The sequence below is a fragment of the Ascaphus truei genome, chromosome 2 (genome assembly GCF_040206685.1).
Source record: "Ascaphus truei isolate aAscTru1 chromosome 2, aAscTru1.hap1, whole genome shotgun sequence".
In the NCBI taxonomy this organism is placed as follows: Eukaryota; Metazoa; Chordata; class Amphibia; order Anura; family Ascaphidae; genus Ascaphus; species Ascaphus truei.
In genome coordinates this window covers 49,228,694-49,243,519 of record NC_134484.1, presented here as the reverse complement: position 1 = coordinate 49,243,519, position 14,826 = coordinate 49,228,694, and the positions used below count along the sequence as shown (strand labels likewise).

Below are 14,826 nucleotides of genomic sequence, written 5' to 3'. Positions count from 1 at the left end.
TAACAAATGCAATAAATGACTATATATACTTTAGAGCAGGGGTGCGCAAAATTTTTCTGGGTGGGGCGCAGCGGTTGCAGAGGCCCCGTGCTCTGCCCCAAATTATTTAAATTAAATTCCGGGGCGCCTGAGGCCTCTGTGACTCACTTACCTTGGCGTCATTTGAGGCTGCGGGGTCACAATGCCGCAGTGTCATTTGACGCCAGAACAAAGGTAAGTGGGGCGCAGCTCCAAAAGTTTGCGCACTCCTGCTTTTGAGCATAGATTATGATACATTTCCGCTTCAAAGTCTGCTAAAAGGTATGAGATCGAGAGCCCTGTATTCTAATTCAAAGAATGCTGATCTTCTAAAAGGCATCACACACTACTCGTTATCTAAGGTATACAAAGTTCTTTATTGCACTTGTTAGGGCATGAAGCCAACCAACGCTTCACTGTATGCACCCCCTGACACCTTTAGTGGATGGAGATCGCTTACACAACCAAATGGTACATACTAGTCCATTACAGCATTTGTGCAATAGATAAAGTCTGTATATTAGTTTAGAAAATAACATTGTTGTAGGGAGGGGGAAAAAAAACTTGTGTATGAATGTGTTTTACAGTACAAAGCACAGAATAAAACCTCAAATACTACTGGGTACCATAAAACATTCTAAAATGGAACTGGCCACTGGAAGGTGGCAGAGGTCCTTTCTAAGTTGGTTGCATTTAAAACGTGGGCTCTATCTTAATAAATTCACATGCTATTCCAAAACGTCAATCTTGCCTGCATCACCTGGAGAACGGCGTAATACACCTCTCTGAAAATTAGTTCTCCTAGATGCCATTACATTTCGCGAATTTCATTAATCTGCCAATTCCATTACTAGTGTAAGAATATAATGGTTGTATATTCCCTGGAGGGAGATATAGACTTACAGGCAGTGGTGCCTTTTAATGGACCAACCCAAAGATGTTATGCATATGTGCAGACCTGACACGCTTTCTATATTCAGTCTAAATTAGGAAAAGTCTTCCAATATTCCTGTCATTTCAGCAGCTATGTTCACATTCTTCGATCATTTCCTTTCATTTGGTTGGATTCAAAAGCACTGAAAAGCATGCACGTCCATTTTGGATTATTCTAGCCTCCTGAACATCACAGTAACTCCCATTGGACCTAAAGGATTCTGATGTAGTCATGCAAATAACATAAAGAGGGATTAAGAAACAGAAGCAGCGACACCCATTAAAACCTCAAAAGAAACGAACAAGCCGCATTACAGTTTACCTGTAATCTTGCCATGTTGTGTTAATGACAGGAGTGGTTTGGTAGCAGGTACACACACACACACACACACACACACACACACACACACACACACACACACACACACACACACACACACACACACACACACACACACACACCTTTAGAGTACAGCACAGATTAAAACATTCCTGCTTTCCATAGTGAATACTAGCCACTTTAATCAGGAAGCACTTAACCCTTTGTTAATCAATCCAGTGACATGGTTGTAAAATATTAGCTTTCCCCCTGCAACCAGTCTGCGTTTACCATTTTTCAGACGGTTTAAGTTTCCTGTATGCAATCACTTCATCTGTGCTGTTTCCATGCCTAACCAATTTTGTGCCATCAGTTTAAACCGTTTGCTTGCAATTACAGTTTAAAATTTGTTAACGTAGAAAGTACAGCAGTGTTCCAAGGCAATCCCCGAGGGCGGCCCACCCACTAACTTTCTCAATGTAAAATACTTTCTTGCTACCATAATAGTATGGCGAGTGTTCATCAACGCTTGAATGCTTTGACTGGCCGGTAGGGTTTTATGGCCGATGCATGAGCACTTAACAGACTTATCAACTGTGAATATTCCGAACGGGGATCTGACTTTGGCTTGCTAGCATTAGGATTTATGGGTAGACAGACGTTATGGCTGCACTTAGTAGCTGTAGTTATTATTTCATTCTGGCAATGCATTACCTGGCTATGAGCTGCCAAATCAAGAGGATATGGACTAGGAGCTTCAAAGTTGGGTGGGGTTGTGTGCAGTGCGTATGCGGAGGTTACACACACAGTGTAGTGTTGATCTGCATATTGTGAACATTTTTCCTATACCATCTTCACTCATTCTCTTAAAAAAAAAAAAAAAAACACTTCACGTCTATTACTTTTTTTTTTTTTGTCAAATTCACCAGCTATATCGATCATGTAACCGTTCAAATTTCACCACTTATTCCAGATTTTGGGGTTTATCTTTCCATCATCCGCTACGGACTACTTAGACACTAAAAGTGTCCCTCAGATTACCTTATCTATACTGATTTTCCTACGGTTTCCCATCTATATAACTCATGGGACCAGGTTCACAAACCACGACAGCTATACAGAGTAACTCCTCGTCTGATTTCTCCTTCTCTTGTTCCTTTATTTGCTTAGTCTGTTGCCACATGGCTGAGTCTAAGAATACAATGTCCAATCTACAGCAGTCCATATCTTGAACTTGTTTAACATTTCTATACTTTATGATGCAAGATGGCACTATGTTCATTACAATAAGCAGATAAAGGTTGTATGCAGGACCAATATCCACACCAACATTTTATACTATGTTTTAATGTTTATGTTCTGAAAATGAATATTTTTTTTCACACAGCATTAAAACCAGTTGCACCATTTACAAAAGCTCAGCTCTTGGCCAAATATTTTACTGAAAAATGCATGCAAGAGAAACAATTTACTTCTTAGGATTTATACCTAAAAACACCTGTATTTGTCACTAACTGCTGTAATCTCTCTTCCTTCCCCCCCTCCCTTTACACCATAGATCAGTTTGGACAGATTTAATTTCCTACGGCTTTTCCTCTCCCCCTACTGCTTGTTCTACCTAGGGCTGGGCAAAGTCATGGATGAGGAAACTTCTTCACGGTACTTCCTCTAAAATAAAAACATTTACATCTTATAGGGGAAAAAAAAAAAAGGAGTTTATTCTAAGGATAATGCTGCGCAAGGATTCCAATCAATTTATTGCCATTTAAGTGGAACTTCCACATCATATAGTTTTGGTAAACATACTTTCATACAGTCCATGCATGTAAAACACCACCCTATAGTGAGTGTAAAATGGAGAGTACTACAGTAACTGCCCATAAGACAAACACATTGTGAACTCTGATTGCATAATGAGATATTAGGAGCAATTAGTACCAGAATTAACAAAAGGTTAAAAACTAGCTGTTAGAAAATACAGTGCATCTACAAACACACAAAATGACAAACATTGGCAGGATAAGCTTAGTTTGGTCCTGTGAGGTCCACATACCTTTAACAAGTGACAGGGGGAAAAAGGTTCTAAATTCTGACTATAGCACTAATACAAATCTACATAGACTTAAATGGTCACACTTCTTCCTGATATGTACTGGGGCAGTGCATACAGTATGTATTCTTTTATGCTGCTATGATGAAATGTTCTCAGTTACGGGGCACCAGCCTGGAAAGAAACTTAGAGGACAAATGGCCAAGACCAGAATTATACCCACATTTGCCATAATGTACAGAGCCAATGGAAAGAACTTGATGCTAATAGCAGAGATTAAACCCCAAAATAAAGAATGCCAACAGGAAAATGTTAAAATGTATTTTTATTTTAACAAATGGTCAACATTTCAAAATTGCACTGGACATTTAGATAGTTAAGCAACTTTGTGTCTCTGAAAAGGAGTCCTAGAATTCCTAGAGAAGGCGCAAGCAGGAGCTTCAGCTGTTCTGGTTCTGTAACGCTTCCGCCATGAAAAGCTTGCCCAGGTTTTGGGAGGTGAACTCTTTGATGTTCTCGCTATAAGTGTTAATTTGACCTGTCAAAAAATAAAAATATATACATGTAAAATTCATTTTAGATTAATTGTATGTCCAAAGAAAATCCATAAACTGCTGATGTAACAAAACTATTTAAGGTTTGTTAAAACAGAAATGTATGTAACTATTCAATAGTTTCAGCTTTAAGAATGCATTGAACAATTATTTCACACCTCTAAAAAGAATATTTATCAGTTAATGGCTAGGTGTAATGAAAACATATTGATAAAAGAAAATAACACTATCAACTCCCTCTCACCAGGTACCAATCCAGTCAAACATCCCTCACTGTAGTAAGAACTGCACACTATTTCCCTTGTGTTTCAAGCTGTTCCAAAAGAATGGTGATCATAGAATATATATATATTTTTTTTAAATTGTATTTTCATTCAAATATAGTTGCCACCATATGGGCAACAGTGCATGTTTCTCCTAGCTCTTCAAAGGCAAAGTTGATCTAAGTTGCACAATTGCAACAGCCTGAAGTGTGCTGGTAAATGACACCCATATTATCCCTTTGTAATTACCACCCAGGAAATTCTTTCCACAGCTATCTATTGGTGTTAAGAATGGGTTAAACGTCATTGCAGGTAGGCTGTACAATAAGCATGTAATTATTGAGGAAGTCCAAATCCGATGTTTTGGGTCACGTATTACAAAACACACATTTTTATGGTTGTTTTATAATATTCTATTTTTTTTTAAGACCCCCAGCTTATTTGTATGTTATTGCTATTTACACAGTTTCCCCACTACCTTCTAAATACCCCACATTTAAAATAGGTTTCCGGAGTAAGCAATATATGGAATCATTTATCCCATTCGCCGGCAGCAACATATTGCTTTGAAGGCCAATCTGGTAACGGAAGGATTAGATTTGTGCTGTATATGTTGTACACTTAAAAAATAAAAAAAAATAAAAAGGTATTATAGATATATAAGATCTCATTGTATGCCTGGGTCTTACAGGTATTGACATGAAATGTGTGGTATTTAATTGTGATTTTTGCTGTACCTTGTAAATGCCTTGGTAAAACGTCCTGGAGACAGAAATCTGTTTTATATTTATTGTAGCTGTATGTAAATGGTCTTTAAAAAAAAAACCCCTTCACTGAACACTCCGGATCATAGCTCAGTAGCCATCCAACTAGAAAATGAATTCAGGACCTTACAGAGTATCATGTGTAAGCAATTTCATTTGCGTATCTGCAATGTTCTTCTCATTCAGCCATAAGAGGTGAAGCTACAGGGAAAATATGGATCTAATAAGTGGCACATTTTCCTGCTGGACTCCTTCCATGGATTCACAGAGTAATTAATTGAGCAATAATCGGTACTCACTACCTAGAGTCTACATTTAGTTATGGACAACAGTTGTAAGCCTAAAGAGGTTAAGGCATTAAAATAACTACTTTATGTATATACCAGATGTATACAGGAAAAGTGATTCTGCAGAGTTGTCATAACAATTATATTCAATTAAGTTGTACTGTACTGTAAGTCTAGAAACAAAAACAGGTCAAAATCTGAAACGATGTCTGTAGCGCGACAGTCTGAAATATTCTCATTTTATATTCTTCTACGGGGAAGTGGAGAAATGTTAGTTTCACTGAGAAACAAATATCCCTTAAATACGCTTAATAGGGAAGGAAGTTAAATGTTAAAGTAAGATCTGTATAGAAGCAGTGTGTGAAGAGGTGGCAACAGCCTGCAAAAATAAAACAAACCTGATCCTGTGTGACATTGCAACATAAAAAACCCTTCTCTGTCAGTTTTAGGGGTGCTACAGACAAACCTACAAGGAAGAGCCCATTGTAAGCTGAACACTATTTTATATGCTCTATTTGCCAGAATTGTGACAAACATATAAATGTAATGTCAAAGCAGGAAGAAAAAAAACAACTATACTGCACGTCATGTGTACGAGACGTAAGAGATTAATCATAGTTTCATCCAGTTGGAAGATTTATAAGCAATGGGAAAACAAATGGCACTTATGCTAAAGAAAAAACAAAAATAGTAAAGGAGACAGCGAGTTTCACTTTAGATAAAAATCCATTGGTGCACTTTCTGTAGATCTGAAGCTGCGATGTGATACAATTAATATTAGGTTTTTATACTAATAAACAATAACTTGGATAATATTTAGGGAATGGGGTTGAAAAGCTTTGTATCTAATTTATTTTAAGTGTATATTTCCAACCTAAGCCAAAGTATGGGATCGGATATCAATATCTTTGGTATTTTTCATGTTGTATATGAAATAAAGCATTTAAAACCGCACTGCATATGGGAAACATTTAACCATTTGTTTAGGTTTCAAGTTCAACATAATTCTTGCTCATATTAACCTCTGCAGTGCCAGCAACACATTGCAAAACAACGTTTCTGGCCTGTGGCACTGGCACTGACCACTTGCAGGCGCACTTATAGCACTCTCCTACTGTCTTAAGTTCTCCCCACTTACCACTTAGATTGTAAGCTCTTCGGGCAGGGACTCCTTTTTCCTGTTATTTTTATGGGAGAAGGAGTGGCTCAGTGAGTAAAGACACTGACTGGCACAGAGTTTGAAGCAGGGGAGCCTGGTTCAATTCCTTGTGACCTTGGGCAGGTCACTTTATCTCCCTGTGCCTCAGGCACCAAAAACAGATTGTAAGCTCCCATGGCAGGGACCTGTGCCTGCAAAATGTCTCTGTAAAGCGCTACGTAAAACTAGCAGCGCTATACAAGAATATGCTATTATTATTATGTCTGAAGCACTTATTCCCATTATGGGTTAAATTAATTCACGTGCATTACTACCTTGAAGCGCTATGTACATGGATGGCTCTATATAAAGATATACATACAACAGAACACACTATTCATCTAAACGAGGGTTACTCCAATTTTTAGAGGTCCAGTTTATCAGCCTATATTTAAAAACCTCCAAACAATCCGATGCATGGCAGTTCTCATCCATTGGGATGAGAAAAGGACACTGCTTTTCCCAAAATTGCCCGTTATTAAAAAATGTCTTCTGATCCTTATTACGAAAAATTTGTTAAACCGGAATAAAAGATAACCGTTATAAAATATATATATATATATATATATATATATATATCGGTTGCAACACGACATCAAGGGACAGCACGCAGGTAAATAAATCATAGATTTTCTATATTTGATAGAAGACACAAAAACCGACGTTTCGGTCCCCCAGTGGGACCTTTTTCAAGGTGGTGCAGACCTTGAGAAAGGTCCCACTGGGGGACCGAAACGTCGGTTTTTGTGTCTTCTATCAAATATAGACAATTCATGATTTACTTACCTGCGTGCTGTCCCTTGATGTCGTGTTGCAACCGGTATCGTATGGTCTGTTATTGCTTTATGGGATAAGCACCAAAACTTATTTACTTGCAAATGGTGTGCCGGCTGTGCATTGGATTATATATATATATTAATATTATTTGGAAGGAATGTAGTTTAATATAGACCTTTACGTAGTCCTGTCGTTAAGATGGGGGAAGGGATGAGGTGAAGAGGAATGGCACAAGCACAAGGCAAAGTTATTCGGCGATCCATGAAAAGGGGGTGCTGCCGTCTTCAAAGGGCAAAGGATAAAAAAGGGTCTCTGAATCCCATTTACATTTGCAGCTCTGCCTTCTTTGAAGATGACACACTAAAGAATAAATCCCCGCCACACTTTTTTTTATATTTGTATTTTTAGATTATGTGATTTAGCTCTGGCAAATCAAAATGACCACCAAACCTGCTCCGCAGGTTCGGATGGCAAACAGAAAGCTCCAACATCGGGGGGAGGAGCTGGGGGCAGGGTCGTTGCAGCTTCCTACTGAATAAAGACGGGCATCAGCTTTCAAAATCCAGGAAGAATATTGGCAACTAAAACGGCAAGTATCAAGGATCCACGACATTAAAAAAAATAGCATAGTTCAGTTCCAGGGGAATGAATCCTGTAAAAAGATCAATATGGAAAATGGGGGTGAGGGATGGCTGCATTAAACTGGACGGTCACTACCTGTCCATAAAACGTCTGACTCCCTGGGATGAGCATCATGAATACTGCAACAATAAAACAGTCACCATACTACTATCATACTGCCCAACCTTTAGGGCAACAAGCAAAGCTCGCCTAAGCCAGGAAATAAGCCTGCTACCTTATTAGACCTGCAATGTGCTAAATGAATGTCTATAGGTTCCCACAGTTAGAAACAAACTTACCTGCAATGAGAAGTGAATCCATTCTGGAAGGAGGCAGAGGTGGTTTAAACATCTTGCTCACGTCTTCTTCGGGCAGCATCGGCTCTCCACGGGTCTGGCGCTGAATATTCTCCTGCTGGCGCCTCTGCTGGTACTGAATAACCAGGACAGAAAAATATTTATTTTAGCTAGATAAATAGTCCCAAAAAAAATTACGCACAATTTTGACATTATGTTCCCACTAAGCTACAGCAATTTCATGGTTCCAAAATAAAGAACGGTAGAACTTATGGGCATTTTGCAAATGTAAAGTAAAGAAACATTTTAAACAAAGGTAAAGCACTGCATATTCAATATATGCCATTTTGGACACAAATTGGGCATTACGTAAAGAATAGTTAACGAGTTTGTTAAAAAATTAAAGGGATGGGAACCAAATGGTTTTGTGGTTGTCTACAAGCTATGTATTGCATGCATGGTTTTCAAAATCAGGTAATACACATTCCAACTAGAATTATATATATATAAGCTGATTTTGGTTACAGAGAATGTTAATTACTTCTGCAGCAGTTATAGAGGGGACCTAACACACTTATCTTCTCGCGACGCATAGTCATGGTAACCTGGTATCAAATTACGCCGCGGGGTCACGTGACAACACCTTGGCAACACGATGTCACATGACGCCTTGGGCCGAGTGTGGGGGTGGGAGCGAGGCGCCGAGGAGAGCAGGCAGGGATGCGCACGGGGAAAAGTTAGCACACCCGTTTTACAATGAGCCCTTTAAAATGGACTTTAACTAGAAATTTATTTTAAAAAAAAACCCTGTTTCATATCCAAAGGAATAGAATTGGTATTCATCCAGACAACAGTGTCAAGCAATAACCGCTCTGTGTCAGATCTTCCAGCTAACAGTAGTAAAATGTTTCCTCACCTCTCACAAAATTAGGTTTGATCTTTTAATTACTTTCTTCAGTGCAACGGAGGGGAAATGAGGGCAATAATGTTTCAAATGTACTTCTTTGTTCTTTTCCTATTAGGATTTTACACTGCGATGTTTTGCAAACTTCCAAATGCAAGGTGTTAAATGTTTTTAATAGTAATTTGCATTTGCAGGCATTATACTTTATCGTAAAAGCAGAAATATGAATGCCGGTGACCGACATTGGCTGGATTAAAAAATTACTTCTCAAAGACCCATGGGTCCTTCCTCTGCACCTGGTCCATAGCAGGATATTATTGTTGATGTTTAATAATCAATGTATTACATGCTTAGCACCCATCACAGATGTAATTAGATCACATGCAGTTTTACATAGCACAGCCGTTCCTTAATACATCGGCTTAGAATTATATGCAGGATTCAGAGGTTAATATTTTCACAGATTTCAACAACATACTGAAAAGTCATTATTACATTTCAGAAGAAAGTTTATGCTGTCATTTTTCTGGGTTGTGATCCATGTGCCCAAATAATTTGAGACCTTCAGATGTTTAGCCCAATTCAGTATTAAAACATTGTAGATCAGAAAGTGGCACCCAACATCTGCAGGTTCAAAAAAAACCCTATTGTGCAAATACATTTCCAGTCTAAACGGATGGCTTTGGAGCACAAACGCTCAATTATTTAGCCGACGTTAGGGGCACTAACGATGCTGTAATGAAGCACAACTAAAGCAATTAGAAGTAAATGAAGCCTGTAAGGCTAAACTTTATTTTCCCTCTAGTTTCATACAATAAAATTATATTCTTCCGAGTGATATTCTGCGAGAGATAACTTTGTAAACCTATCTAATGACCATGGTTACACTGGTCTCCTAAGTGCCTTAAAGGTGTTTTCTTGAACCAAATCTTTAAAGTTTATGCTCTTCTGGCAAGATTGCTTAATTAGTGTGCACGTGAGATACTGTAGTGGTGTTGAAGACCAAGATGTGATAAAACCTGGAACCCCAAGGGCATTTCATGTGTTTCATTATGTGCAAATGAATAAGTCAATGGAAGCAGCTATAATGAGAATGACGTTTTGGGGGAGATTCGTGGTCTAGAGTGGATATTTCTTTATTCCATCCTGGGAGAGTATTTTCCTCTCTAATTGACAGATTCATCAAGCCGCAATGCGACGTATTGCTCGCTGATCGGAGTTAACGGCCATTGAATTGAAGAGCAGTTAACAGCATGAGGGTGTGATATTCGGCATCGCCACTTGTTTAATTGCTGCCTCTGAGTCGCCGCAGTTACCAAAATCTCTTCTACTGCGGTTTTAAAAATAATTTGCGGTTGCAATTAAGTCACTAGACACAAAGATGGGGCGGGAGTTCTCTAGGTGGCCCCAAAACCCTGGCGATGCTTCTTCTAAATCAGAACCATCCCATTTAATGAAATATGTCCCTTATGCATATCGCAGTAAAGGCCAAAGGAAGATGCACTTATGAAATAGTCGGTTACTGCCACGGGAGCGCTGCACTATCCAATTTAAATGTCAACCAAGAACAAAGTATTACAGTGGTCACTGTGTTGAAAACAAGTGTCCCAACTAGGACAGAAACATTGATGCTATTATGATAGATAAAAGGCAACACACGTGAGTGCCTGCAGCAAAACATCAGGCAGTATTCAAGAGGAACAACAATGATTGTAATTTATTAGGTTATTGGTAGCCATTGGGATTTCTCTCTCACAATGTTGCTCTGTATTTCCACCCTTACCATTCTCCAATCAATAGCTGCAATAAGCCTTCTATGATAAGCACCCAACAAAAGCAGTACAGATTCAATGTTACCGATATTTGTTCAAATAAAGGGCTGAAAGCAATGATTTGAAAGCCACTGAGACAGCTATTTTATATTATGAAAGAAATGTTAAAATCAAAGATGGCCCTCTTCCCCCCACTACAGGATCACAACTGAATTGATCTGTTTGCTTTTCCATTACAGTTAATATACCTGATGTTTCTGCTGTGTTTGCTTGCTTGCATTCCTCAGGAACGTGTTGTATTTAACAATATCCTGGCTCATTTCGTCCACCCTGTCCATAAGAAGCTGAAGACTCTTCTCCAGATGATTACTGCACATAAATGTAGGTAAAGAAACCAAAACAAAAGTTATACTTCAAAGATATTTGGTGGCCTTTAACAGAAAAGGACACATGACAATTACAGTACTGCACTTGAAAGGTCAATAATTGGCAACAGCAAACGCTTGCAGTGAAGTGTCACTTTGATTTCAGAGTGACACACAAATATCAGTGCTCTTGAATGTATTTCCTTCTCAAGGAAAATTACAACTAAAACATGGAATAAGCACTTTAGCCATCGACACCATGACAGAACCATAGCCACTTTGAACATCAAATGTAAGCATTGACCAGAATGTGGAATATATGAAAAGGTACTTGGATAAATATTAGCCTAAAAACCATCACTAGTGTGGTTCTTTAGCATGCAAATCACACATCAGAAAACGTCCACGACAATGGCCCAGAACCACAGAAGGGTGCTAAGCTTATCACTCATTTGGGGGATGTGTGTGTGTAACTTTAAAAGTATATGCATGTTAGAGCCGTATACAGTGAAAACCCAAAACGAACTGATAGCAGTAACATGTTTAAAAGTTAAAATGGGGCAATTGCTGCATTTTATTTTTTAAAGAGATCACATTTTAATCAGGTTTTCAAAATCAGCTTGTATATCTTAAGTTGAAAACGTGGTAGGGGTTCGAGTTTCTTAGCGTTTCACGCCTATATAAGATCACGATTGAGCAAGATCTGTAAGAATATCCTCTTTACCGGCATGGCCGGAGGATGGGGAAGGTGCAAGCCAAGGGTATAAATGCAACCCTGCTTTCCAATAGAGCAGATAGAAACACCCACTGGTGTTTTTACAGGGCCCAAAACCAGTTTCACTCAGCCCATTATCACATACCATACATTGCTCGGGCTGCAGACACGGAATCTGGGTAGTGACATGCAAATGAGTAAGCAGTCAGCATGCCACTTTAAGCTTTCCTATTAAAACTTTACGTGGATCCGCTAGAGTTTTTACCTGCTGCTTTCAACGAATTATCCAGTTAATCTTGGGTCAAGGATGATTAAGAATCAGTGGACCCCCAAATGAAAAGAAACAATTCTCCGAACTTTGAGAAACCCCAAATTAAATTGTTGCTTTAAGTTACACGGTCTTCAGCACAATATAATAGGGCATAGTTGTTCTGTAACGGACCTCAGCATTGATGCCGGTACATGTAACTGTATTTACGAGACTAAATGGGAAGGTACGCCTGGAGATTTGTATATCCCTACACAACTGCGCTGTTGCCTAGATAGGTTGCCTGCCTGCCTGCCTGCCGTTTACAGTGCTGACTGAGCATCATTTTGGCTTCTGGATCTGCATTAGCCTGTTCGTTGCCACTTGGATTTTCCTACTAGACGGCTGGTGTTTTCTTTTCCTCCAGAGTGCTCAGTCTAACATTTACTTCAGTGTGGTGTCTGACACTGTCAGAATCAAGCGACAGGGCCCACGCTGCAAGCCCCGAATGGAGAGTCAGACATTCCCCATGTGTAGAAGCCATACATCACTTTTTACAACACTAACACTATGAAACAAAATGAGTTGCCTGAGCGGATTTTATGTGAATCTCTGGGACTTCGGCACTAAAATACTGAAACAGGGAGTTATTGTTAGATGCTGCGGTAGCGTAGTGTTTGCTTTCGTTGTCCGGGAAACAAGGAACTGAAAACAGATAACTTAAACAGATGTGGTCTGAGACATGAAGTAACTGATAAGTATGCTCCAAGCGCACAACCACTTTTTCCATACATCTCAATTGTGTGATACGCCCCCATTTCTCCCATAAAAAAAGGACCCTGCATCGCCACCGAAAAAAGTATATTAAAGGTTTCTTTAATGCCAAAGCGAATGTGTTTGTGCAAACACCAAGTTACTGAAACATACTGCAGAGGCAAAAAACGATTAACTACTTGACCTGTCCCTTTTCAGTCTCTATAATTCTAATATATTTAATGGCATAAGCTTCAATTAACCTTTTAATTGGTGAAGGGATGTGGCATGTATTATAGCTCCTCTGCAATATATGTTTAATGGCTCCAATGGAGAAAAGCAATGTATTCGGATCCATGTATGAAAGACTACACATTCCTACATAATATGGCAGAGGAGACTATTGAGCTTACACTCAATAGACCCATTAATCAAATAAAACACAAATATACCTCAATTTGGTAATACGCTTACAGATTTAATGCATGTTACCATGCATTTTATTAAACCAAAGAACACAAATAATATGCATGAGATTGAGATCGATTTTCTGTTATTGTTCCTGTACAGCAACTAAGGTATTATGCACGTTCTTGGTTTTAAATATTTTGAAAAATCAAAGGAATTTAAAAAAAAAATGATACATTATAGTTTTTTGCACATCTAGCATGATATCTGTAGTTTAAACACATTATAATGTAAGGAAAGCTGGAGCTGGGTTTGGTAACCTGTGACAGACTCACGAGTGCATGCATTTCTTTACTTTAAACTGCGCATTATTAGCATAATAGGGTAACTTTTACACCACCCCTGTCTGGTTTGTTTATCCTCATATTATGATAGAGCAAAATACTAAAAGAAAGCTAATTATTCAATGTTCTAAACAGATACCCGTTTCTAGCTGTGTTTATTGTAATTGGTAACTTTCAGCCAAACCAAATGAGTTTTATACATGGTATATACAATTCTTTAAACACCCTATATCCTGGTAGCTTCCACAAATATAATCTATTGCTTGAAATACTGTAGCAGGCCTATTGATCCTGTTACGAGACATGTGGAGTCACGCAAGTATCTTTTCTATTTGTGGAGGAGAAAATATTTAACGGCGCTGCATGAAGCCAAAACGTATTAATTTTTTTTTTTATCATTAATGGGGTTAAATTGTTCTGTGGCATCATGAATGCCAAACTATATTGTACATTATTCTACCTCATTTTATATCTCTGCTCTAATCTCGCTATATCTCCCAGTCTCATCCGTTACGCTCTGCTGAAGGCTGTCTCCTCTCTGCTCCAATTGTCTCTAGGGCTGTTATATAGTGGTCGTGAACGCGACAATTGGCTGTGGTTAGTCAGCCTTTCTATAATGGTGCTGCGCCCGCACACGGCAGTGAGCGTGGAGCCAGCCGACAGGGGGGAAGACGGGGAAAAGAAAGATTTTGCGCTGCTACCGCCGCTGAAATGTGTTTATGCAAGTGTGTGTACAGTGTCAAAGTTGAATAAATAAGAATTATTTTTATTGTGCGACATGTTTTTTTATTTTAAAAACATTTAATACATTATTAACTCAATCTACACCCGCACACACACCTACTATAGCACAAGCCTAAACCACTCATGTTTCAGACCCTTTTCACTTTTGGCTCCCCCTCTTTCCCTCCCCCATAACCCCTGCATTCACCGGTCAACTTCCCTCCCCATCCTCAAGTCACACGTAAAATCTCACCTCCTCAGCAAAGCATTTGGTTAATTTAGGCCTGAAACTAACCCTGAAGCACTTACGGGCCCCCCTACAATACTGTTCTCTACTGCACATGCTCCTGCAATGCTCCCATTGTTCCATTTAGATTATAAACTCTATAAAAATACAAATATAGATTCGGAACCTGGCGCATGTGTAAAAAAGTGTATAACGTCCAATAAAGGATATGCACATGCGCCAGGTTCCGAATCTATATTTGTATTTTTATGTTATGTTTTGAGGTTTA

The 14,826-nt window shown here is 38.8% G+C and overlaps 1 protein-coding gene across 2 annotated transcripts in view; it reads right to left on the bottom strand.

The window, feature by feature from the left end:
- Positions 1-3,627: 3,627 nt before the first annotated feature.
- EIF3H (eukaryotic translation initiation factor 3 subunit H) overlaps positions 3,628-14,826 on the bottom strand; it is a 130,389-nt gene continuing 119,190 nt past the window's right edge. For both annotated transcript variants that reach the window (XM_075582403.1, XM_075582405.1), the window contains 3 exons: positions 11,005-11,125; positions 8,084-8,216; positions 3,628-3,858 (listed from right to left, as the gene is read on the bottom strand). In XM_075582403.1, the coding sequence (XP_075438518.1) occupies positions 3,761-3,858; positions 8,084-8,216; positions 11,005-11,125 (352 nt within the window). In that variant the 3' untranslated portion in view covers positions 3,628-3,760. The remainder of the gene's footprint in view (positions 3,859-8,083; positions 8,217-11,004; positions 11,126-14,826) is intronic.